The 27907-nt window shown below is 45.3% G+C and overlaps 1 protein-coding gene across 1 annotated transcript in view; it reads right to left on the bottom strand.

The window, feature by feature from the left end:
• The window catches only part of P2RX3 (purinergic receptor P2X 3), a 338535-nt gene extending 327849 nt beyond the window's left edge, over positions 1-10686 (bottom strand). The window contains exon 1 of the mRNA XM_069629000.1: positions 10103-10686. Coding sequence (XP_069485101.1) covers positions 10103-10224 — 122 coding nt within the window. The 5' untranslated portion in view covers positions 10225-10686. The remainder of the gene's footprint in view (positions 1-10102) is intronic.
• Positions 10687-27907: the final 17221 nt, after the last annotated feature.

Below are 27907 nucleotides of genomic sequence, written 5' to 3'. Positions count from 1 at the left end.
TACTTAAATATATATGAGAGTAAAAAGCCCACAGGACATCAGCTGTCACCGCAATTACCTAGCCATCATCCAGTCCTGGATGCAGATTGCGTACTTCAAGCTTAACTCTTCCAAGACTGAATTCGACTTCATCTTTCCCCATGTTAAAAAACAACTTGTCCAACAATGGCTGAATGATATACACCTAGAAGAATTTGATCCACAACTTTCGTATTCAGCAAAATCCTTAGGCTTCTACATCAACACCAGCCTGTCCTTCCAGAAACAGATAGCCAAGAGGATGCAAACAGCCTGACTCCAAATCTACATCATTTACCAAATCAAGCCCTCTATCCGGCTACAAGACTTCCGGACCATAATGCAGGCCCTTGGGTCTCACAGATCGATGGGGGAAACGCCCTGCTGGTGGAGCTCCTAGCCACTCAGTTGGCTCCCCTAAAATAAGTCCACCATGGTGAAGAACACCTTATTATGTGTGTGCAGAAATCGTATTGAATTACCCCGATCCTATGTGACCTACATTGACTTTCTCTCCAGGCCAGGATACTGTTCAAGACTACAGGTTTCATCTAGAACGCAGTCACAAATAGCACACCAGTGTGCCTGGTGGCTGAGCTCCACACATCTGGTGGTACACGCTCCTTGCACAGCAAATCGACCAACCACTTAGAATCACAAATCGTTTGCAAAAAGTGGACCCACAAACAATCCTTTTCTTGTCACACAGCCACTGTCTAAATTGGAATCTGTGCACTATAAGGTATTGTGTCCAGCTGTCTTTCTTTGGCTAGTGTCTATAAATTTCTTGTACATTATTTTGTATAAAGACTTTGACATTTGTAATTTCTTTTTGTGAGATTAGGGTCCACACAGCCGCAAAGAAGGGCATTGGGCTGTAAAATCTAGAGTCTCATATAAAGGACCATTTGGTTGAATGCTGGACTGTTTCAATGAAGTATATTCACATCAATATTTAAAGCAATATAAAGTCATAATATATCATCCACATATATGTTTTAAATTGCCTTATTGTTATTGACTTGACAAGAATGTATGCATTAATTAGCAAGTTTGTTCCACTAATTAATGTATTAGAATGCTATGTTTGTTTTACTATTTGTTAATGTGTATAGTAGATCCATTCATGTTTCCTTTTTTAATTTCTCTAATTATTTTCTTTTTACATTTTTTTAAACACAGATGGTACTGTTTTATGTAATTAATTGAGTAGTCCATGTTTTGAGCAGACACGCCTGAAGCGTGTGCAACGGAGCGACCATTGATGGATGTCTCTGGCATTTGTGTTAAGCCCCTGATCTGGCCACACTGAAGCATACTTGCAAAACTGGTGAACTTCCATGGACCTTTTCCTGTAACGGTAGAATGATCAAAATCGTTTTTTATATTGAGTTTTCCTTGATCTCAAACAACATGCTTTCGGGATGTACAGCTCTAAAATATGTGGTTCAACACCTAGCACTTACCTTTACTGTGCATGCACTTTAAAAATTGGGTGAGCCAAACTCTAGAAGTCGCTTTCAAAATCCAAAGCATTTACCTATAATTCAAACTGGTGAAATAAATTAGGTGGTACTGTCTTTATTTATTTATTTGTTAATACAGTTTTATAACACGCGAAACAAGCACCATTGCACTAAAGTATGCACTAAACAGACACAAAATACACATTATACTTATATACTGCCATACTAGATGTATACCACATGTATATGCATGCCTATGTGTACACACACAGATGCATACATAACCATGACAAGTTACACATAAACACACGTACTACAAGGTATATATTTACACACAAACTATGTATATTTATACACACACGGATGCTTGTAGTGATAATATAATAATCAAATAATTATATAGTGCTTCAAGCCAAATTACTGCGCCTTCTGAAGGCTATAGTAATAGCTGTTAATATAACCCAATTTAATGGTACTCAATTTATCCACCTTGGTGTGTTGAAGGGCTAAAATGACCCCGCTGGGATTTAAACTTTCTTAATGTAGTCTGGAGCAATATTGGCGGTGAACACTTTGCTCATAACATATCCTCCCAGGCCCATGTATCAAATATACCAATATATAGAAACACTCACAGACACATGTATGTATATACACAACCATGCCTTTTTGTCCTTGCGTCCAACATTCCCTATGTGTGCAAGCACACACCACCAAATCTACATATGTAAACATACCATAGTCATACGCTCACACACACACGTCTACACGTAAACACATCCAAGCCTTTATGTAATGCAATGTACATAGTGCTCCATATAAGAATTGGAAGTAGGAGTATTTTACTCCCTATTTTTAAAGTTGGGAGTAAAATGATTTTTTAGGGAGTAAAAATGTAAGTCCAGTTCCCAATGAGTATATTTTATAAACTAGTAAAACTATGTCTAAACTGAAAAAACAGAAATGTTTTTGCAAGATGTATTTCTTTGCACCTAGTTATTCCTGCACATTAAATATACATGTGTACTTCTTCCGATCAAGCAGTTATAATAGTAGTTTCTTCCAGTGGTACTACGTGCACTACTGGTCGAAACATATGCATGGAGCTGTGATGGTGAAAGCAGGGGTGCAAGATTCTACATGTCTTTTTCCTATTTTTTGTTGGGAGTATTCCTACTCCCTGTTTTTATTTTTTGGGAGTATTTGCCAATTTTTATGGTGTGAAAGTGGCCGATACACCCCTTATATGTAGGGCTGAATGTACGTATAGTAATGTTGAACAGCACAACATCTGACTTTTTTGGAAGCTTTCTAGGTCTACATCCTGTAAAAGAGGGGCAATGGGAAGTTATTGGGAGAGGCAAGATGTGAAACCTGAAGTAGTGATGAGTGCAGACCGGAATTACCTGTTTCCTGTGCGCTGGTATGTTTCTAGGTGACCTTTGGTGATGGCACTTAGGATATGTATGTAGAGAAGGGATGTCCAGCTGCAGGTATTCTGCTTGGTGTGCTAATAAGAAATTCTGCCCTGAGAGTAAGGATGGGTCAGGGGTGGCTGGTGGAAAAGTAGAGTTCACTCGCCCTCCTACTCCTTCCACTGACTCTCACCCTGACTCAGCCCTCACTAACCTTCACCTCTCCATTTCCAACACTCTGGACATTACTGCCCCTGTCATGAGGATCGGCATGAAACCTGCCTCTAAGTGCAACTCCTGGTGTGACTCTGACCTGGTCACTATGAAACGCAAGTGCAGAGTGGCTGAGTGGAAGTGGCAGGCTTCAAGTACATCCTCTGACAAACGGGCCTGCCGCCCTGCTCCAAAGGCAATACAGACTCTTCATCGGCTCTAAGAAGAGAGCCTATATCCAAGCCTGCATCTCTGCGGCCACTAACAACATGGCAGACTTTTGAAAATCTTCAAAGAACTTGCCAACCCAGTTGCAGTTTCCACTTCTCCCCCTCTCTCCCTGGTGCTCTGTATTCTCTGGCCTCTCACTTCACTTCCAGAACTCAGGACATGCTCTCCTCTCTCTCTATTATTCCACACCCTTCTCCCTCACCGTCTCTCTGTCCTCCCCCACCTTCGCCCCTTTTTCTCTCCCATAATACCTGATGAGGTCTCTAGATAAGTCTGCTCTATGAAAGTCTCATCCAAACAGGTTCTCCCCCGCTCCTCCAGAACTATCATGGACAACATTGTCTCCCTTGCTCCAGTCTTGGCCGATTTCTGCAATCACTCCTTTGCCCCTGGATCCCTCCCCTCACTCCTCAAGCACTCCATTGTGCACCCTCTCCTAAAAAAAAGCCTTCTGCAGAGCCTTTCTGTCTAGCTAACTGCTGCCCTGTCTCCATTACCCCTTTCTTGGGAAAACTGTTGGAGAAGCTGTCCATCTCCCAGCTTATCCACCACACTGAATCTGTTCATTGCAGCCACGACCACCAAGCTGGCTTTGTCTTGGGAGGATAGCTCAAAGGCAACGTGCTCAACTTGGAAGCAAGGCCATACGGAGCAACACAGGTTCGATCCCCGGGTCCGCGCTTTGAAATCTCTAGGTATTAAGCACGTTATAAATAACCTATCATATCATATCATATTAGAAGCACGGACACTGCTCTCCTGAACACCCGTGAAGACCTGCTCTCTAACGTCCATTCCAGTTCTCCTTCCCTTCTTATCCTTCTTTACCTTTGCTCTGCCTTCGGTACGTTCAATCATGCCATCCTTATAAATCAACTCTGTGACAGCCTTGGCATCACGAACTTGCCACTGAATTGGTAGACCTCCTTCCTTTCGGACCGACCTTCCCAAGTTCAACTGTGCCCTTATTTCTCGACTATCTCTCTCTCAACCTGTGGTGTCCCCCCGGGATCTATCCTCTCACCCTGGCTCTTCAATATCTACCTAGCCCCTCTAGCTCATTTGATCTCCACCTTCCCTCCTACCTTCCAGTGTTATACAGATGACATGCAGCTCTCCCTCAAGCTACCCTCCTCTGCCTACTCCCCTTCCTTGCTCATTCCTGAATGCCTTTCTGTGATTCTGGCATGGTGCACCACCAACGATGTCTGCCTTAATGCCAGTAAGAATGAGATCCTTCTCATTGGGACCCCTGCTCCACACTCTCGCCACCAGTATCCAGTGATTACAGAGAAAACAATTACAGATAGAGAATTAATAACGAAACAAAAACAGCCAAAACACCACCAGCTTTTTGTGGAAACATAGATGGGGGTGGGGTAAGGGGGAAAACTGGTGGGGAGGGGGTTGGGGTGGGCTTAAACATATAGGGAAATGGGGGTTTGGGAGGACCACGCAAATAGAAAGAAAAAAAAACTTGTTTTGCTGTTTTTGTATTAGGTGAAACATCCCTCTCTGCAATGTATTTTTTATAATCACATAGAACCATGGCCACCCTCTATGGGCCCCCTCCCCTCACCCTCCTCTGAAGCAAAAAACCTTGGTGTCATCTTCGGCTCCTCTCTCTCCTTCTCCCCTCACATCTCAGATGTTGCCAAGAAGGCCCACTTCCAGCTACACCTCCTCCGAGGCATTCTCCCTTTCCTGACCTTCCCCCAGAAACTCAATGTCTCCAGAGCTCTGATCCTCTCCATGCCTGACTACTGCCACAGCCTCTTCCTCAATCTGCCTAACTCCTCCCTTCACCCCTTCAACTAATGCAGAATTGAGCTCCAAGACGTATCCTTGGCCTCAAGCCCAGGGACTGCATCTCTCCAGCCCTTAAATCTCTCCACTGGCTCCCGGTTGCAGCAAGGATTGCGTTTAAGACTCTCTGCATCATCCACAAGGCTTTCTGGGGACTGGGACTCCAATACATCCAACTCTCTCTTCCTAAATACCTCCCTGCTAGAGCCCTTTGGTCATCTAGCTCTAACTCTCTGCTGATCAGACACTTTGCCATGCAGAGAAAGGGGAGTATATCTCTCTCCTTTACAGCTCCCTCACTCTTGAATGGCCTCCCTGGCCCTCTCAGACTTGAGCGGGATCTCCTTAAGTGCTGGAGCTTCCTCAAGACCTTCCTTTTCTCTTTTTCCTTTCCTCAATTGCCCCCTTCTGTCCTAGGCTGGCAGCCTGGTTCTTTCAGAGTCATACAGGGCACCAGACCCCTCCCCTTGTCCAGCCTAACCCTGCACTTGGTCTCCCCTGACCGACCCCCCAACCCTCCTCCTTTTCTTGCACTTGCCCTTACTGCCCACCCTCCTGCACTACCTGGATGACCTTGAGCCATTCCAGCCACCTACCTCGCACTTAGCTTGTGTTCCCCCACCTGGCCTCTCCTAGTCCTCTCCTTCTCTCTCTGGCCCTTCTGCCGTGTTCCTGCTCTTCCCCCACCCCCTCTCCCCCTGTACCTCTCGTTACTGCACTTGCATGATCTGAATGTCCCAAGGCCTAGTAAGATCGCTACCTTTTGTCTCCCCATTCCCCAACCCCTTGCCTTGTTGCGCCTCGAAACACTTGTGTATAGGCACATTATAATTAACTAATAAATAAATGGTATTAGTGTGTGCACAAGAGGTGCTCCTGGCTGATGTTCATCTGCAGTGTGATAGTGTTTAGTCAATGGGCCTCATTACACGGTAGGCAGTGAGCCATGGTGCTATTAGCGCCATGGCTCATGCCGGTAAAATACCGGCACCGCCTTGGCGGAAAGGGGATTTACCGCCCCATTCCAAGGTTGGAGGGGCGGTAAATCCCCTTTCCGCCATTGCCCTTCCCCATTCCCATTTCTGCCCCATAGGGCTCTATGGAAATGGGGAAGGCGCTAATTACGCCACCGCAATTTTGCGGTGCCGTAATTAGCTCCGAGGTCCCTTAGCGGGTTGGATTTTAACGACTGCAAGAAGCAGGCGTTAAATCCTCCAACCCGCAAAGGGACCTCGTAGTACGGCGGTAAGGGTTAACGGTCACCGTTGCCATTAACGGTGACCGTTAACCCTTACCGCCGTCCGTGTAATGAGGCCCAATGTGTGTAATATAAGGCAGAAGGTAGAATGGTGAACCGGTTAGTGACAGCACAAAGAATAGAGAAGCCACGTGTAGTAAGGTTTAGCATGACATTGGAAGACATGACAAGGTATGACATACATAAAACATTCAAATGTAAAGTAAGGCATGAAACGTTATAACAATACACAGCATGCCCTGCCCCAAATTATTGCCTTTGCATACAGCTCCCATGTGCAAATTGACACAGCCAATCTCTCTCTCTCTCTCTCTGTCTCTCTCTGTCTCTCTCTCTCTCTCTCTCCCTCTGTCTTTCAAATATATACAATGAACACTGTACGCAACAAGGTTCTCTGAAATGGCACAGGAAGGAAGGGGTTCAGAGTGCGGGCCTCATTCGTCAGCTTAAGTGAAGTGCTAAGGGTTCTTGGAAGCCTGAAGTTTCTGGTTCTGACAGAGTGCATTGTGTGACAAGAAAATCACTGTTGTTCATTTCACCTTCCTTGGCATGTTGGTTGGCAGCCTGTGTGCCATCTCAAACCTCACTTTAACTTGCTCAGGTCCTATGTCCAGTGCATGCACGTCGCAAAACTATTATATGTGCACATACACACAAACGCAACCAAGAATATATGCAAAACTGTTTCTACTTGGCCACACCATTTTCCCCAACAATGCACATACTAACCACCAGAATAAAACTGTAGACATACACTTTCCCCAAAAAACCCAACCTACATCTCACCAGAAAACCACTGAAAACACACCTTTTCCCCCACACTGATTGCTTTCTAAAAACAACTAAAGCTGCTCACACCAACTCCACAAATACCTCAACCTGCTAGCCAATCGGAATCCATGCAAGAGTTTCTTAATCACCAAGCAACCCATGCTGTCTATCATAGGGAAACAGCAAAAAACTCGTCTGTTCCCTAGACAACTCAAGCGACAGTGCTGTCTTTCGGTAAAATGACCCAAGACCCATCATTCTTCCAATAACCCAGCCTACTGTCTTTTAAAAAATACCTCAAGCCTTACATGTTGCATCAACAACCCAAACTACATCCTTCACAAAACAATTTAAGAGTCTCTGAATCAATCGAAAATCCAGTTTATCAATCTTGGGAAAACAAGACAAGACTACCCTCTTCTTTCGATCCATTCTTCCAGGCTCAGGAAACCCATTAATACCTCACCTGCGCCCAAACAACCCATCCTACAGGACCGACTTTCAGAAGATTGCTCAAGTCTCTCATGTTCGCAAACAAACCAGCATTCAGACCTTTGAAGACTAGACCTTTCCTGTTCTCTAAGAAAACCAGCCTACCCTAACCCTCACAACACACCTGAAGAATGACTAATTCCGCAAAACAACAGATGCTTCTGATGACAGAAACTCACTAGCTCCTGGAACAAAATAGCCCTCCGGCCACCATGAATAACTCGAGGTCCTTGTATTCTATCAAGAACCCATCCCCATCCTTTCACCAACAGAAAGGAATTCAAAAACTGCTAATTTCTCTGTCAGCTTCAGAAAACAATTTAGGATCCAACTGGGTCCCAAATTACCTAAAGTATTGACTTTGAGAAAACAGCTCAAGAGACGCATGTCTCTCCAACAACCAAATCTACCGGCTTTCATGAACAACCTAGGACTGTCCTATTTACCAATGAAGACATCATGCTTTCCTTTGGAGAAACATTGTACAGTTGCCTGTTCACGAAATAAAAAACTTCAATAATTCAAGATCTAAAAGTTCCCAGTACAACCGATCGGTTGCACATCAGAGACCAAGTCAATGCCCACCCATTCCATCAATCAGTCACCCTCATTCTTAATCCTTTAGAAAAACCATAGAAAATCCACTAGTTACTCAAAGAACCCATCCCTCGTGCCTCAAAAGACCATTCCTGAGACAGCTGTTCCTGAACAACTCAGCCGGTTGATTTCAGAAAACAAGTGAAGAGGCTCATGTTCCCACAACAACCTAATCTGCCGGTACTCAAAAAAACAACCCGCCACTCAACTGTACCTGCAACAATCCAACCCACTGGCTTTGAGAAAACAACTCATGGATTCCCTGCTTATCCAACAATCCTCAGAAATCAAAACATCCACCTCTTTCCTCTTCCGACAATCTATCCTTCCCCTCTCAATGCCTGCAGAACCATCTATCCCATCAACAACACCTACCCATCCTGTCACCCTCAAACTATTAAAAACGTGCTATTTCCTGCACAGAGCCAATCTTCCAGTCTCACCTAATTGAAAGCTCTGCTGTTCCTTTAACAATCCAAACCCTTGACTTTTGGGAAACAGATGAAGGCGCTCATGTTCCACCAATATCCTAACTTAATGGATTTTGGAATGTAAGCTAAGGATCCTCGTTCGTCCAACAACCCATTCTAGCAGCTTTCTAAAAGAACTCATGACTCTACTATTCAATAAACAAGGCCTCTTACTGTCCTATGGAAAAGCCCTCAAGACTCATGTCTTCACTAAGAATCCCAACCTACTAGCCCTCAGAAAACACCTCGGATCCCCGGGCAACCCATTGTTTACACCTTACAAAACAGCTCAAGGACCAACTGTTCCACCAACAACCCATCCCCCCAGCTTTCAAGAAACAACAACCAAATACCCAAATGCTCCCTAAACAATCAAACCCAGGGGTTTTTGGAAACATATCTCAGGGGTGTCCCGTTACCCCAGCAATCCTTATCAACTAAAAATGCACCTCTTCTCTCGTCCAAGACTCTATCCTTCCATCCTCAGATAAATACTCAGGACCAGCCCCTTGCATCAATCACCCACCCCTATACTTTCACCCGTAAAAACTATTCAAAGCCGATTAAACTCTCCAACAGCCTATTAACTGACCCTCACCCCTCAAAAAACAACGCAAGACTCAACTGTTCCGCAAGCACCCCAATCTAGCAGCTTTCAGGAAAAAACGAACTCAAGCGTTCTGAAGCTTGCTGCCCGTCTTTTTACTGTTCCTGCACCCTTCCCTGAGTCACTCCTTCCTCTCTCTGTGGCTATGTTCGACCTTTCACAAAAGAATGTGCTACTTTTTCCTCCCTTTTCCTCTCAGACTTGAAAAACAGAAAGCTGGAGAAGTCTGCTGGTCTTGTTTCACAGGTATTTACTTTGTGTGAAGGAGAATATGCACCCCGCAATTTTAAAGGTCGCATTCATTTTGATGACACAAATAATTGCATGACGTCCACATTTGGAAATGTCCATCTCGCTAAATTAAAATGGTAGCTAGCGCACTGCACCCACAAAGGTTTTAAGAACCCCACCTCGTTGCCCTGCACGGACAATTTATGGCACAACACCTCGTGGCAGGTGTACTCAGAAAACATCTTAAGGGGAGACAAGTGTCCCCCCACACAATCATCATCACTTGCATTGTTTGACACGTCACCACCCTCAGCAAGCGTTAGAAACCTTTAAATCCACCTTTTCTCCCTTCAGAGTCTGGGAGCTGTGCTCGGTAAGATCATGGCTGTGGTGGTTAAGGCGCTATACTGTGCACATTAATGCCCCGGGCCGCCACACGGACCCGGAGGGACAGCAGTGACGCACACGGGCTCGCGCGGGAAGGGAGACGCAGGCACGCAGACAGGCAGGCAGAAGAGGCAGCCTACCCGATGAAGTACGTGATGATGAGCAGCTGCACGGCCCGGTTGATGACCCCGATGGTCCAGCTCTTCACCACCACGGACTTGGTGGTCTCGTAGGTGAAGAAGTCCGCCACGCAGTTCATCATGAGGCGGTGTCCGGGGTAGGAGGTGGTTGGTGTCCGGTCCCTCGCAGCGGATCAAAGGCGTGAAGTCTGCCTACTTGGCCGCAGCGAGGAGGCAGAATGAGTGCGAGTTCTCCAGGGAGTTGCCAGAGCGGAGCGACTCGCAGGGTCTCAGAGAGGAGTAGTTGAATGGGAGCTCTGCTCTCGGTGCCTTACTGAGGAAGGGGCACCGATGCTGTCTCACGCGACAGCGCTCTTTGTGCCTTACAGGGGAGCTGTCCAGTGTGAGGAGGGTCTCCCGCACTCACAGACAACGTCTTCAATGAGGAGGATTTGCGCAGGTGTCCGGGCAAGCAGTTGGGAGGCAGCTGGTGTCTGCCCGAGGCGGAGGATGTCTGCACTCCGCTGCTAGTCTCCTGCCCCCTCTCCCGCGGTGTCTCTCTCTCTCTCTCTCTCACACACACACTTTTGCTCTCTGGCTGTGCCCCTCTGCCTCTCTAGCACTGGCTGCGCGGATTGTATCCTCGTCCCGTTTTCTTCCCCCCCCCCACCCCCGCGCGCTCCCTCTTTCTGTTTGTATGTCTCCTTGTAGTCGCCCCTTCCTCGTTACCATCACTCTTAATTGTGCACGTGAGACCCACGCGTCCCTGGAGTGCGCCTCTCCACTCGCCGTGCCTCTGCATTCCCCTCTCTGCTCTGCAGTTCCCCGCGAGATTGCTCAGCTTCTTCTATCGCGCCTTCTTGTCCTCTCTCGCGCTCTTTTATTGTCCCTATCCCCTCCGGCTTTTTCCCTGTCGCCCTCTATTTCGCATCCACTCTGCCACCGTATTTCATGTTTTCTTTCTCTCGCGATGTCTGTTTTGTTTTCTATCTCTTGCTTCTCTATCGCTCTGTGCCCCTCTCTTGCTTTAATTCACTACCGCAGCTCACATCACTCTCGCTCGTTCTATATCTGTATAGCGTTCCTGCTCCCTCTCGCTCTCTATCCCTCCCTTTGTCACTCACTCACACACAGCCACTCCTTTTTCTGAAGGTGCCTCGTGAGTCCCCTCGCAGTGGGTGTTGGTCTGTCTGTGGGCGACCCGGGAGAGTCAGGGAATTTATGGGTCTGGCCGAGCCAGGGCCGAACCTGGGTGTCTGGTTTGGCTCGGAGGGCCAAGCACAGGGGAGGGCCGGGAGCGGCCTGGTTGGGGGACATGGGGGGGGTGGGTGGACACAAGACAAGGGGGTGGGGCAAGAAAATGAACTAAAGGGGTTGAGGAGGCAACAAAAAGTGCTAAAGGGACAAGAACAAAGTGCTAACATGCACCAGGACATGACAAGAGGGCAAGAAGAGGGGCAGTGGAAAGCTTGGGAGCTAAATGGGACTGGGAGATCAAGGAAAGGGGCAACACGGGCATCAGGCAGTTAAAGGGGTAAAATGGGACTGGGGGGTCAAAAGATGTGACAGAAGGGGTCTGGGCAGCTAACGGCTAAATGGGACTGGGGTCAAGGAAAGGGGTACACTGGGTTTGGAGCAGCTAAAAGGGTTAAAGTGAAACAAAAGGGGCAAATTGGGACTGGGTGTCAAAGAAAGGGGCAAAATAGGTTTGGGCAGCTAAAAAGGGTAAGGAGCAACAAAAGGGGCTAAATGGGAATGGGACAAAGAAAGGGCAAAACGGGTCTGGGGCAGCTAAAGAGGTTAAGGGCTAACAAAAGGGGCTAAATGGAATGGGGGTCAAGAGAAGGGACAAAACGGGTCTGGCGGCAGCTAAAAGGGCTGGATTGGACTTTGGGTCAATGAAGGGCAAAATTGGTCTGGGGAAGCTAAAAGGGATACGGGGCAACAAAACTGGCTAAATGGGCCAAGTGTGAAGGAAAGGGGAAAAACAGATCTGAGGCAGTTAAAAGGGTTAAGGGGCGACACAAGAGGCTAAATAGGACTGGGGTCAAGAGAAGGGTCAACAGGGGTCTGGGTAGCTAATGGGGCTTAATGGATCTGGGGAGTCAAGGAAAGAAGAAAAACGGGCAGGGGCAGTCTGTATTATTGTAATATAAATGTTTCAATAAAAATGTGTACACCAAAAATATGTACATTTGCTCTTTTTATGCTTAATTAAAATAGTTGTAGGTGGCTTCTAAACTTGCAGAACTCCATTTGAAATGTCCTTATTCTGCCTCCTAATTGAAAACAATCCCACGAAGGGAGTTCGTTGCTCCATATATGTCATGTGTAGGGGTTTGGGGCCACTGGTTCTGTGGGGACCGGATATCAGAAAATCGCATGGATTTGTCTATCCAACCAATTATAATAAGTGTCTGATGGGAAACATATTACACTGTGTGCCCTTTTAGCAGCATTCCAGAAATACATTTTGCGTCAGATGTAAATGCACGTTCAAAAATGCCACATGTTGTGCATTTTAATTTGGATGGCCTGTTTAATAAAATGAATACATACGAGTCATGAATTTCAGAAGGGCTGGGGGATTGAAACAGACATGGACCAACTTTGATTTTTATAGTATTTTAATACTAGTAGGCATTTTTTTAAACTGTTGATGAACCATTAGCACAACGTTTAAAATAGATTGTGCCTCTTTTCATACCAGGTATGAAAGCTTGAGCACATATATTAGTCCACTAATTTAGTTGCATCACAGGCCACACGTCTTTTAAAGGTTCCTTAGGCACTTGTGATTCCTGGTTTGCAAAGGCTCATTGGCTATTTTCGATTCTTAGGTCACGCAAGACACATCTCCCACCCCGTCCTCAAATACTGTTGTGTGTCTGGTTGCTCCCTCCTGCTCGTTTTCTTAACCCGCTTAAATCAGTAGATGCAGGGAAGTATCCAGCATGGCAAGAGTGGGATGTGAGCCAGAAAAAGAATCCTGCTACTTTCCCCCCCAAATGCACCTAGAAAAATGAATGCTAAACAGACACACAATCGTTGCTGCCCCCAGATGATGACTTGACTCCGTACCCTCTCCCTGCAACATTCGACCAGGGTGGGACATGGAGCTCTGTGCTCCTGCTCTGTCCCTTATAAGGCCCGCAGTACAGTCAACAGTCTGGAGTGGGGCACAGAGCGTGCTCCTGCTATCCCCCCACCCCATTGTGCATGGAGGATGCAGAGCAGGAGCATGCGGCCACACTACTGTCCATGTCCTGCTCTAGACCACTTCTACTGGCAGCCAGACCAAGCAGGAGCACATGGCAACACTGCCATCCCAAACAGGATGCCCAGAAAAAAAGGCAAGCCACAGTAAAAAAAGGGCTAGACTGGCTGCTCCAAAATGCCAGAATAGGCTAGTAATACCACATACCATGCTTGGTTGATTATGGATGCCCAGAAAAGATTTCATGCCACAGTAAGAAAGGGCTAGACTGGCTGCCCCAGGCCAGGGTGAAGATGGGTGGGGTCCATTTCAACATGGGTCCCCCTTCTTAGAGTGAAAACAGTGTGTACATTACCATGGCGACAACGATAAAGTTAATAGCGGCCAATTCTCACAAGACGGCCAGCCAGCAGGGAGCTTAAATACTAAATGCCCACTGAAGAGCTCTAAACCCTTCTTCGTCTGCAAGTGGCAGATGTGGAGGAACAAGTGTTAGAAGGCTGTGAGGTGATAACATTTCTGTATATCCAGTGGGAGGAGAAAACACAGCTGGTAATGTGAGCGCTGCAAAGCGCACATTCTAAGCCCCAGAAGGAAAACAGAGAAATGTATATATTAAGTGTTAGAAGACTGCTGACTGGCAACAGGGGGGCGGTTGCTGGGGCCCCCTCTGAGGCTCGAGGCCCCTTTCATTTGAAAGAGTTGAAAGGCCCTGACACCACCCCGGGCTACCCCCAAATGCAGTCTAGCCAAATAACACAAATTTGGAGGCAGCCAGTTTAGCCCTTGCTTACTGTGGCATGACTTTTTTTATGGGCATGTATGATAAAGCAACAGTTTATCATTGATGCTGAGAAAAAAAAAAACGTATCCAGACCGTGCTCCTGTGTGCCCCTGTAGCCCCAGTCCTGAGTGCATTCACTAGTAGGCCTGGGAAAGTCAGGGAATGTATGGGTAGGGCCAAGCCAGGGTCGATCCTGGGAGTCTGGCCTGGCTCATAGGGCCAAGCATGAGCCGAGCCTGGCTAAATGGCCCAGCGAAACATGGGAGGGGCCTGGTTGGGGGGGCTCAAGAAAACGTGGTGAGGCAAGAAAATAAGCTTAGGGATTTGGGACAGCAACAAAAAGGGCTAAAGGGACAAGAAAAAAGGGCTAACATGGACTGGGGCAAGAAAAGGGGCCAAGGAGGGCAAGAACAGGAGTGGTGGAAAGAATGGGAGCTAAAAGAGACTGGGGCAAGAAAAGGGACTAAACAAGACTGGGGCAACAAAAGGGGCTAAAGGAGTGACGATCAACAAAAGGGGCTAAAGGGACCGGGGGATCAAGAAAAGGAGCAAAACGGGACTGGAGGCAGTTTAAGGTGTTAGGGGGAAACAAAAGGGGCTAAATGGGACGGGGGGTCAAGAGAAGGGGCAGAATTGGTTTAGGGTAGCTAAAGGAGTTAAGGGGCAACACAAGAGGTGAAATTGGATTTGGGATCAAGACAAGGTGCACAATGGAGATGGGGCACTTTAAGGGCCACAAAAAGAGGCTAAATCACACTGGTGCAGCTAAAATGGTTATGGGTTAACAAAAGGGGATAAATAGGTCTGGGAGCAGCTAAAAGGCTAAGGGGCAACAACAGGGGCTAACTGATACTGGGATTAAGAGAAGAGGCAAAACAGGTCTGGGGCAGCTAAAGGGGTTAAGGCACAACAAAAGGGGCCAAATGGGACTAGGGGCCATGGAAAGGGGCAAACCAGGTCTGGTGCATCTAAAAGGGTTAAGGGGCAACAGAAGGGGTTACATTGTACTGGGGTCAAGGAAAGGGGCAAAACAGGTCTGGGGGCAGCTGAAAGGCTTAAGATGCAATACAAGGGGTTACATGGAAGTGGGGGTTAAGGAAAGGGGCAAAACGGATCTGGGATCAGCTAAAGGTGTCAAAGGGCAACAAAGGGGGATAAATGGGACTAGGGCCAAGAAAAGGGGAAACAGGTCTGGGGCAGCTAAAGGGTTTGGGGTAACAAAATGGGATAAAGGGTACTGGGAGGGTCAAGAAAAAGAGCTAGTGGGCAACACATGGGCTCCCTTACCTGTTTGAATTCACCACTTCTGCTGCCTCACAGCACCACCAGGAGGTATTCCTGCCCTGCCCCAGCCAATCAATGAGTGGCTGGGTGGGGGCTCAAAAAATAGACACTCCTGGTGTGCTGACAGCACTTACAGGAGTGTGTCTGCCTGTCTTCCTGTCCCGGGTGCCTGATTTCCTGTCCTGATCAGCCAATTAATGAGTGGCTAGGAAGGGACGGTCAATATTCCTTGTGTTATTTTGTTGTATGTATTAGTGTGAGGGTCAGAGACCTTTGGACACTAGGTCATCTTTCTTTAGTTTAGTTTGCTAGGTAGGGCCATTCTCGTTAGGAAAGGGAAAGGTAGGCATTTATCTCACCCTTTTTCAATTCATAAATGGCAAACATTGAGACTTCTGTGTCCGTCTTGCATGTATGACCCCTCACAATGATGAATGCGTCTTGATGACTTCAGTATCCTGGCCTGGAGAGGAAGTCGATGTAGTTCACATTGAACAGGGGTGATTTGGTCAAATTTCCATGCACCTGTAATAAAACGTGCTGCAGCGTGGTGGACTACTTTTGGGGGAGCCAAGTGAGTGACTGGGAGGCCAGTCAAGAGGGCATTTCCGCCATCGACGTGCAAGGCTACAGGGGCATGTATTATGGTCTGGAAGCCCTGCAGCTGAATCTTTGTGTGTATTTTGCATTTATTGGGTATTTATAATGCGCATGTACAGCAAATGGTGTATCAAGGTGCCACAAGACAAAAGAGGGGGTTGCGAGGCAGGGATAAAGAATAACAAAAAACAATCCTACTAGGCCTTGTGACATTCGGATCGTGCAGGTGCAGTAACAAGTAGTGCGGGGGGTAGGGCGGAGAAGTGTTAGTCAGAGTGGAGTGCGTTAATGCTAAGGTGGGAACGGAAGAGAGGAGAGCATGCAAGTGCTGGGGGGAGACGGAGGGGAGGAAGTGATGGTCAGTGCAGAGACTGAGGGTCCACATGCTAATTGTGAGGACAGGGCTGGATCGGGCTCAATTGGGGTGTAGGCTCAGCCAGGCTAGTACAGGGGGAGGGAGCCTGGCAGGGCAAGAGCAGGTTTGGTGCGGGGAACAGGGGAGAACAAAGTGCTGGGGTAGACTGGGCGAGGAGGGCATGGTGCCCTGTATGACTCAGAACCAGGCAGCCAGTCAAAATGCAGCAGAGGGGAACCTTAGCAGGGCAGGGGGAGAGGAAGAGAAAGGAGGGAAGGAGGAAGAGAAAAGGAGGGTCTTGAGAAGCTTCTGGAACTTAAGGAGATCCAGCTCAAGGCTGAGAGGGGCAGGAATAACATTCCAGAGGGAGGCACCTGCGGAAGAGAGAGATCTAACTCCCACTCTCTGCTTCAAAAAACATATGATCTGTTTAGATTCGGAGCTAGAAGACCGAAGGGCTCTAGCAGGGAGGTATTTAGGGAGAGAGAGTTTGAGGTAGCAGGGTCCCAGGCCCCACAAACCCTTGTGGATAATGCAGAGGGTCTTTAACTTGATCCTCGGAACAACCGGGAGCCAGTGGAGAGATTTTAGGGCTGGAGAGTTGCGGTCCGTGGGTTTGTGGCCAAGGATTATAATTAAAAAACTGAAACAAACATACTCGAACTGGAGAAAATCCCAAAAAAAAATTCTCCGCCAATCTGACGCCGAAAACATTATGAAGACCTACAAGTCCCATAACACCAGAGAATTGTGGAACTTGTTAAATGACAATTCGCAAAACCAACATAAATTGACGGCCAACGTCTCCCAAGAAACTTGGACCCTTTACTTTTCAAACATCTACAGAGCCCGACCAACGCAAGACCTCGAAAAAAGTACTCTGAACAAATCAAGTTGGCAAGTAAATGCAGATTACGATGACTTCATCCAAATGATAAAAAATCTAATCACCTCAAGAGCGCCTGGACCGGATGGCACTTCCAACGCCGTCATCAAACAAGATCCGCCGGCTTGGGCAAGATTCATGTGCAACCTTTTAACCTTGATCAATGCACTCAACCAAATTCCAAATTCATGGAGGACTGCCACAATTGTCCCTATCCACAAGCAAGGAGCCTGCAACGATCCAGCACATTTTTGCCCAATCGCTCTAATTGACCCCCTCGGAAAACTATTTGCGGCAACACTCCTAAAAGATCTGACCACTTGGGCAACAGATACTGACAGGTTCTCCGCCAGACAAACCAGCTTTATTCCAAACGTGGGAACCAACATCAACTTGATACTAATCAATCTAATCAAACATGAGGCCATCACAAACCACACCACTGTACATGCCTCCTTTATAGACCTGCATATGGCATTTGACGCCATATCAAGAGAAAATCTTTGTTCCAAACTGAAAGCATGGAAATGCCCACCAAACATCTTGTAGCCAATCAAACTATTATACTCTAAAACATCAATTAAGGTCATATTATCAAAACAAGGTGCAACCACTAACTCCATCAGAACGGAAAACAGACTAAAGCAAGGATGCCCTCTTGCAGCAACCCTATATAACCTTTTCACAGCAGACATTCAAGAACACATGCTCAGCACCTTAACGAACCCACCAAAGATAAACTCCATCCCAGTTCCCCTCATAGCCTATGCTGACGACATCATCCTTCTTGATAAAACCAGCTCAGAACTACAACTAGCCCTGACATCACTAAGCAGATATATGAGTATAAATGAACTGGCTATTAACATCACAAAAACCAAGACAATGACACTAGCCAAAATTCCATCCAAAAAAAGAAAACAAGCCACATTTATCCTTGATGGCAAACAATTGGAAACCGTTACCACCTTCAAATATCTTGGCGTTCCAATAAATCAGTCCGAATCGGAAAAACAATGGCTAGATAAACTTGAACAGAAATCACAGACACTTGCACGACAAGGATGCTTGCTACACCGCACATATGGAACATTTTCCTTCAAACCAATTACTGCTTACTACAGACAAAAATTAATCCACATTATCACCTGCGGCACTGAAGCGATGCTGAATGCAGGGTCAATAAACTGGATGAAGCATGAGGCAATCTTCTGGCGCAAAATTCTCCATCTACCACCGTCATATCCGATGCCAAGAATAAGATACGAGATGGCAACCCAATCAATGTCCTCCATGGTACTCTGGAAGAGACTGGATATATTCCGCAAAATCCTGACCGACAAGAAAACGCTGGCCATACACATCCTGAGAGTCCACCCAAACACCTTCAACAACACAGTGCTCCAAGAATGGAAACAGACACTACTGGAAGAAATGGTAAATGAGGAGAGGAATTTCTAACTCTCCATTCGCAACAAGCAAAAATCAAACTTCAACGCAACGACTGGATAAAAACCATTCAAATCAAAAACACATATCAACAGAATCTTCAGTGCACCACAGACACTCGAACAATCCATGAACTACCTCTATACCTCCAACTATTTCCAGACCCGACCATCAAAACAACGTTCCTAAGAATACATCTGAACATGTTACCTACTAAATGAAATCCTGCTGTAACCAGGCAGATACCCCTCGCAAACAATCACTGCCGTTTCTGCAAGGATGAAACCACGCCTGAAACTCTATTCCACCTCGTGATGGAATGCCAGTCACTCTCGACTCAACGGGAACAATTTGGTGCCTTTTTCGAACTTTCAGCGGAACAAATGGGCACAGAAGAAAGATGGGCGGCACTACTCAGTGGTAAAAATAACAAATACATGTATACAATCACCTTATTTCTTCAAACTGTCTTGGAACTTAACAAAAGAACCATCTGAGACACATTTTATTCCAGAACTTCTAAATGCCTACTCTGTCAAATGAAAAGGTTTATAAATAAACTACATCATTAAAAAAAAAAATATATATATATACATAATTGTTCTCTTATTGCACGCAATGAGTGTTTGATGGGTAACTCTAAGGATATTGTGAGACCTGACGCTGTGAAGGAGGCAGGAAAGGATATTCATTGGGCTGCCTTCCTCTCAACCTTATGGCCGAAACTTGTCCCGTAGACAGCTATCCACTATAGGCATGAACCATAGAGCTATTCCCTTGTGCCTACAATCTTGGGATACCTGGGGCAATCATCTTCTATTTACTAACCCAAGCTGCTTGGCCAATCTTAGGGAGGTGAATTTTACTTGCTTACAAAAAACTTGGAGGACAACAGCCCCACTATTAGATGGCTATAAGATGTATATACAACCAGCCAAAGGAAGTTGTGGAGGAAGGTTGTCAGGTGGCCTACTGATAGCAGTGGAAAACACTCTTGGGTTGAGTGGGATGTTGATTGAAGGGTTACTTTTTATGGCATTGGGGTTGGATCTTACCTCCGGGGATGGGCTTATACAAATATGGATTGTTAATATCTATTGGCATAGGTGGATAGCTACAGTGGAGCTGTTTGTGGAAATGTTGTGTCACGCAATGGATAATTGGTCTGGGAAGCATCAGAATGGCAGGGTCCTACTGGTGGGTGATCTAAATGCAGATTATGATTGTAAGAACTCCCCCTGGGAACTCCATGATGCTGATTTGGAATATTGTGGTAATTCTGTGAAAAGGCAAACTGGGAAAACCTTTTATGTGGTTCTAGGGACCCTAGGGCTGATGCCTTTGCTAGGGAAGAGAAATATGGAACATAGCGAGGCAGCTTGGCACACTTGGCATTGGGGAAGTAGCTCCTCCCTCTTAGTTCATATTTGTCCTGATAGCTATTTGATTAAACGATGTGTATCCTTCTCAGTTACAAAGAATGCATGGAGTGACCATTCTATACTTATGGCAGTCTTTGATTTGGTAGAAAATACCGGAGAGTTTAGACTACAGCCACAGGTAGTTTCTAATGTGTCCGGGAATGCAATAAGATGGACACTTAAAAATATCAACACCCTGAATTAGAATATGTGGGCATCTTTGAAGGTTCCTAGTGATTCCATCAACAGCCAAACCATCGACAACCATACCATTGACAAAAAAAGCATCGGAAAAAAAACATTGAATGCATTTTTTTAAAATGAGGGGTTCCCCCCAACCCCCTTTTTTAAAACATTAAAACACACTTTTACTAAACTAAACCCTTTACCATTAAAAAAATGCATTTGATGTTATTTTTCAATGCATTTTTTTCAATGGTATGGTCTGTCGATGCTTTGGATTCGATGCAATGACCGGATACCCTCTTTGAATAGAATCACCCTCGAGTGGAAAATGAATAACTTTAATGCAGACGAAATCCAGAGGCTTATTGGTACATTGGTCACCAGTATTTTCTGTAGGACAGGAATGAGTTGGACCGGTACTGCAAGGCATGCCTAGTGTTATAATCAGGATTTGGCTCTGGTACAATTAACCATGAGAAGGGAAGTGAGAGGAATTCAGAGAAAAGAATTGGATGAAACTACTAAATCTGAGCAGATTTGGAAAATCAGGCAGAAATTTAAAAAAATACGGTATGTCGGTGAAAAATGACTTATTGCAGCAAGATGCGGAAATCATGTTAGATGTATTCGTTAGGGCCATGTAAGTGGAACTTTGTTAATGGACTAGACTCTAATTATGAGATTTCCCAGTTAAATCCCATCTCAGAAGAGGAATGGGCAGAGTTCTTTGAAAGTAGGTTCGGGATATCTGGAAAAGAACTTGGTGAGTCGGAGAGTTGGAGTAATCATAGCATGGATAATAACAAGTGGGAGCCTTCCTTTGAGATTGGCACTATTGAAACATTGATCTCGAAATGTAAAAGCTCACGTGCTGCTGACCAGAACTGCCTAACTAATAACACCTTTAAGGCTGACCGCAATCTCTGGTCGAACGTACTATATCTGGAATTTAAAGATATCTTCCGCACAGGAGTTACCCCACCATCTTGGTGCATGGCGCATGTTCTCCCTATCTTCAAATGCAGGAGTAGGCAAGACCCTAAAAATGATCGGCCTATCTCTCCAATAGATGCCGATTGTAAAATCCTTTCAGCTCTATAACTCTCGCATTTAGAAGAGTGGACTAAGCTGGTGCACCCCCTTGATAGAATGCAGATGGGATTCCGGAAGGGACACGCAACTAATATTAATGGGCTGGTACTTAAATGTATTCAGGAGGACGTTTGGCGGAGGCCAAAGAGATGTACATTTGTGGCCTCAATAGATTTATTGCCCACTTTTGACTGCATTAATCGCAGTGAACTTTGGACTAAACTGGCAACATGGGGTTTGCCAGAAGACCTCCTGAGACTGATCCAGGGTGTGTATGAAAACTGCGTGGTCCAAATCTGCCTAAATCAGAAAGGCGGTGTCTCCAGGAGAATCCGTTCTTATCGGGGTGTTAGACAGGGCTGTGTACTAACCCCATGGCTCTTTAATCAATACATGTCAGATGTTGCTGTTAACTTGGCTAATGAAGGTTTGATAGCCCCTAAAGTAGGCCAGTGTAAAATCATATGGCTTGCTAATACAGGCGATCTCTTGATTTTCGATCAAACAAGGGTCGCACTGCAGAGGCTACTAGATATCTTTGTGGGGTATGTGAAAGATAACAGGCTCATCATAAATCCTACCAAAACGAAAATTCTGGGATTTATGAGATTGAGAGGGAAGAACACTCGATCTTCTTGGTCTATTGAAGGGACTAAAGTTAATACATCAACAAGCCTTAGGTATCTGGGATTCCACTTTGGCTCGCTTAAAGGAACCAAACTCAGCACAGAGGTGCTGTTACAAAAAGCCAAATTGTTAGAGTTCCAGATTGTAAAAATAGATCACAAATTTGACAGGTTTTCATTAAAACCAGCTATCATGTTCTTTGAAGGGAAGATTGTTACTGAAATAATCTATGGACTCGAATTGACATCTCCCAGAATAGGTTTTAAAAAACCTAGAAAAAATAGAGGGTAGGATATGGAGATGGATTATCGGCATCCCAAACGTAGTGCCAACACCAGCAATTAGGTGCAAACTTGGGGCGTCCTCTTTATGGTCTAGGATGCAATGGCACCTGTTGAGACTTTATGCTAAAATCATGGTCCCTATTCCTGAATCCTTATACCATCTGATGGGTAGGAATGTGAGCTCTTCAGTAGATCTAATAGAGCTCAAGGACAGGTGCGAATCTATCCTCACTGACATTGGTTTGTGCCTTGAAGTATTGGTTAATAACCCAATGTTAGTTGAGAGGTCCCTTCTGGATTATTATTGGATTCTGACTACAGATGCCTTCCACTCTTACTCCTCAATGAGTCATCATGCTCATGAGCATAAGCGTTGAGGTTCTCTTTCCTCAATTCTGCTTCAATTCTCTAATTGCGATTATGGTGGACTGCTACTTAGGCAAAGGTGGAATCTTTTACCAACTAAGGATATTCTTCTTAGAAGGAGTCCAATCACGATTGAGGAAATTGATTGTAGGTTCTGCCATTTGAAACCAGAATCAATAAAATATCTAGTATTGGAATGCAAATCAGTTACGGTGCTAAGGACTACATTCCTGTCGGCCTTGCAGCATTGTCATTTGGGTTGTAATGAAGATTTAGTATGGAAACAATGTCTCAATACCCAGAATGTCCAGGAGGGCCTTGCCTTATCGGGATTCATTAAGGGCCTTAATATTATGAAGATTAGATGAAGTGAACCCTTAAGATCAGTGCTGTTAACCTGGGAATACGATAGGAAGGATTAGGTATACATGGTCTTGAATACCCTTAAGATCTTGGGTACTCCTTCTCTTTTCCTCTCTTTGCATATTCTGACCTTTCATTCCGTTTTCTGCTATTTTAGAACCCCTGAGGACATGTTTAAAGCATGTAATATGTGATGGAAAATATGATATTGTTATAGTATTTTTCTTTTAAAATTGTGTAAATATATGAAGCTAAGCAGTCTGAGTAGTTCTTTTTTAATTTATCTTCTAATTTTTTATTTTTTATTTTTAAAATGCCCAGAAATAGTTTTTTGCTTTATAATCTGTAATTTGGCAATTTTTACTCTCATACTGTTTAAATTCTATTTAGGTTTAATACTTCTTTGTAGTTTTGATTCTTCTGAATGTATTGTGGATTTCTATCTTTTATTGTTGCATTGGTAACATTCTCATATGTTGTTTATTTGTTTATTTTTTTCTATATGCGTATTTATTGTGTATTTTATGTGAATTTGTAAAGGTTTAATTTAAACCAATTGCAATAAAAAAAACTATTTTAAAAATACCACCAAGTGTTTTTTTCAGGAGACTCTTGTTCAGCCATGATAATTAAGGAATGTGCCCCTCTCTTGATGGGCACACTCTGTACATTTGTGAATGCATCATTTGCGGAGAATCATGTTCCTGCAAGACTTAAGAATGCTTGGATCAAACCCTTGCTGAAGAAGCCTGTCCGGTAACTCCTGCGAATTATCAGCCGATCACAAATACACTGTTTTTCTTAAAGATTCTGGATCATGTGGCTTACATGCAAATCTCAGCATATCTGAACGAATATGGCATCTTAAATAAATGGCAGTCTGGTTTCAGGCAGGGTCATGGAACAGAGACGGCTCTGCTTGATCTGAAATCAAGACTTGTGCATTATATGGACAAGGGGCAGACTGTGATGCTTATGCTGCTAGACGTGTCTGCAGCTTTTGACGTGGTGGACCACTCCAAGTTGGTCACCAGGTTAAAAGAGGTAGTGCTGTTCTCAGACAATGCTGCTCTTTGGATCGTGTCCTTTTTGAGCAATCGATTGTGTAGAGTATGGAGCGGGTGGCTGAAGCCCCACAGGTGCTCCTGAATTGTAGCGTGCCTCAAGGGGCCTGCTTATTTCCTTCCTTATATAATATTTGTATAGTTGCTTTCTTCAATTTGTTGCAAGAGAATAATATAGGGTTTTTGCGAACTAAGCAGATGGCAGTCAATGTATCATGGCGATGTCAGGATCGCACGGGGACGATGAAAGAACCATCAAAAAGATATATGAAATCATTCAAACATGGATGATGGAGAATGGTCTGGTAATCAATAAAGAAAAGACAGAGCTGATGGTGATAGGCACGGGCAGTAAAATAAAGAAGTTGGGCATAGATTACAACTGTTTCCTAATGGTAGGATGTAGTATTGAAACCAAGAATAAGGTGAAGACTCTAGGCATTGTTTTAGATTAGAATTCTGATATGAGGGCTCAAATAAATAGCCTGGTGTCTTCCACAGCTTATCACATCAAACTGCTAGCCCTATTGTGGCATTATATCTCTGAGGAGGTGCAGCAGAAAGTGGCCCTCCTTGGCAAGGTGCACAATGTGAGAAGAGAAGGAGAGAGAGGTGTTGAAGATGACGCCAATGTGTTTTGCCTCACAAGAGGGTATGATGGGGAGGGGACCCATGGTGGGCGGCCAGAGAGTGGCAGGGAAGGAGGAAGCAGGGGTCCCAATGAGAAGGGTCTCCGTCTTACTGGCATTAAGGCAGAGATCGTTCGCAGCACACCATTCCTGAATAACAGTCAGACAGTCAGGAATGAGAGAGGAAGAAGAGGAGGAAGTGGAGGGAAACTTGAAGGAGAGCTGTGTGTCATCTGCATAACACTGGAACTGAGGAGAGAAGACTTAGATCAGATGAGCTGGAGGGGCAAGGTAGATGTTGAAGAGCCACAGCGAGAGGGTAGAGTCCTGGTGTAAAGTGTGATGGGGGAGATAAAAGGGCCCAGTTGAACCTGGGAAGCTCAGTCAGAGAGGAAGGAGGTCAACCAGTCCAGAGCCAGGTCAGTGATGCCAAGGGTATCACAGAGTCAATTTATAACGGTGGCATGATTGACCGTATCAAGGCATAGGAAAGCTCAAGAAGGATGAGAACAGAAGGAGAGTTGGAATCAAGATTTGAGAGCAAGCCTTCCTGGGTGTTCAGGAGTGCAGTTTCCGTGCCTCTGGCTGCTCTGAAGCCAGATTGGTGGTCGTGGAGAAAACCAACAGATTCAGTGTGGCTGATATGCTGGGAGATGACCAGATTCTCCAAGAGTTTGCCCAGGAAGAGGGTAACGGAGTCGTTTTTTTTACCGACGCCCAGCAATGGGGATGTACTGGGGCATTCCAGCCTCGGCTGACCCGGTACATCCCCATTGACGGGTGCCAGTTATAATTAATCCCCATTCCCATTTAAGTCCCATAGGGCTCAATGGGAATGAGGAGGTTGGATCACCGGCACTATTCGTGAATGGTGCTGGTGCATCTGACATGCTCTGCTCGCAGGTGCCGGTACACCAGCCAGGTCAGACCTGGCGAGCAGAATGGCACCCGCGAGCAGAACTCGTAGTTTGCCGGTCCGGTAGTAACGGCACCGGTAGCTTACCGGCACCGTTACTACCGGACCGGCAAACCTGTAATGAGGCCCATTGTCTTGTTCAGTAATGTAAAAGACGGTCCATTTGAAGTGTGCCTGATAAATGCAAAAAAGGCACTCACTGCTTCCAAGTCACAACAATGCTGCATTCTGATCTCACACATAACTGTTTCTCTTATGGATATTGGGCCTAAATATCGCCTATGCGTTTTATAAATATCGCCACTATATAAAAATGTACCAATGCTAATGATGGCTGTAAATGAGATTTGTGCTAAACTTGGTGCACCAGTGAGAAGAATTATGAATCAATGAATAAGTGATGTAGGTTCTTTAAAGCCATATAAGTATGTTATGACCAAGTAGTAACTCTCACCTTTGTTCATGTCCACAACATGAAATGTGTAGTTGTGCAATCTGGAAGAAGCCTACAAATGAGGTGATATAACCCTTGGGAGCAGGACAACCCAGCAGGTGACAACTCGTCACCAGCGGTGGTCGGCCCTCCCCCGAGGGTTATATCGCCATTATCACCAATGTAGTTCATACGTGGGTGCTAAGCATCAGTTAAATTTAACAATAAGGAAAACTTACCTTGAGGTATGGCACCATGCTCCATTTTCAGAGTCCGTTTTCTGTGTTGATAACCATGACATAATCAACAATGAACCAGACTCTGAATATGAAGCGCAGGTGCAGCACCGCACCGCGAGGTACGTTTTTGTTTTATTATACGTTTAACACACCCTCAGCACCCGCATACGAACTACACAGGTGCTAAAGAGTGAGGGGGAGTGGGAAAGAGTGGGAATGAGATTATCATATGGCAATGGAAGAGCTGCTCTGATCCATTTCCGGTTGGCGCAGAAATGAGCAACAGAAAGGTCACTCGATTCTTGAAAGATGTGTTTGCTAGGGAAAGATTGAAAAGGGGTACTAGTGGCTAATAATAAATTCGAATGTATCTCCATGGTATGCTTGGCTGCCTGATCCAACATACAATCATACCACTAGTAATTGTGAGGAATTCACTGGGAGGGAAAGAGTAAGAGAGTGGTGAGAGGCGTAACATCCTTTATTTGAGCTCCACACCATCCAGTCTAACTATTGACAAACAGAGTGGAGCCAAAAGTCTGCTCAAATTATTCCGGTCTCACCTACGAGTAGACCAGGCTGAACTCAAGGCTTAACCCCCATCAGAGGTGTTGGGGCCTGCAGAAGTCAATAATCATATTGCAAAACATTTATGCGATATAGAATGTAAGGTCAAAAACATGTTAATACATGAATCGTTCACATGTATGAACTAGTTACCACCAAAGGATTTGGCTTAAAAAAAGATCAAAACAGGTTTAAAATACACATTTACATGACCATTGATAGGCATCACTCTAAAGACCTAATTCACAGAGCGTTTTCCAATGGGGTTTTGTCATAAAAAACTTCAGTGAATTAGGCCCTAAGTCTTACATCACAGTAAGGCAATGTGGCTGCACCAGGCTTTGGGGTGGCTCGGCACTGCATGCAGCTGTGGGTGCAACCTGAGGGGCACATTACAGTAAATGGGTTCCCAAGTGCAGCCCAATTCTCTCAAATGGGAGGTGACTGCCTCCCGTCTCTCAATGCAAAAGTGGAGAACTGAATTGCAAAGAAGAAATGCGGTTCTCAGACTGGCTCAGTGACTAAAAATGGATTAACTTAGAGCACTGATTAGAGGGAAAAAGTTGATTCTCAAAAAACGGTTTCCTTGGCTATGCGTTCACCTGAAAAGAGGCATTTCTTCTAAGAGAGGGACAACTACTGCGTCCTATCACATGAGGGCTACAGAGAAAACACACAGACAGGAACAGAACGAATGCTACACACCGAGAGAGAGAGAGAGGGAGATAGAGGGAGAGAGAGGGACACTCAAACCAATGAAGACACAAAAAAGCTAAAGTGAGAGATACTAAGGGACAAACCCTGCCAGTTACAGCACCATACCAAAACAACACAAACTGCAATAAAAGGGTTATATATAATATAACAATAACAAGAATAGTCTGCTTCTAGGTGTCCCTCGTGTCATTTCTGATTGTTGAACTGTAGCAATGTCACTCCACTGTTTACCTGGTACCCTCTGACGCCTGCACCCATGAGTCCTCCTCAGTCTTTCTCCAATATGGGGTAGAACAAGCGCCGCACGCTCCCTATTGATAACATAACCAAGCCAGTTCATGGTGCCT

This window comes from Ambystoma mexicanum, chromosome 12, assembly GCF_040938575.1.
Source record: "Ambystoma mexicanum isolate Mex_15411 chromosome 12, UKY_AmexF1_1, whole genome shotgun sequence".
NCBI classification, from domain to species: Eukaryota; Metazoa; Chordata; class Amphibia; order Caudata; family Ambystomatidae; genus Ambystoma; species Ambystoma mexicanum.
This window is presented reverse-complemented; position numbering and strand designations above follow the sequence as displayed.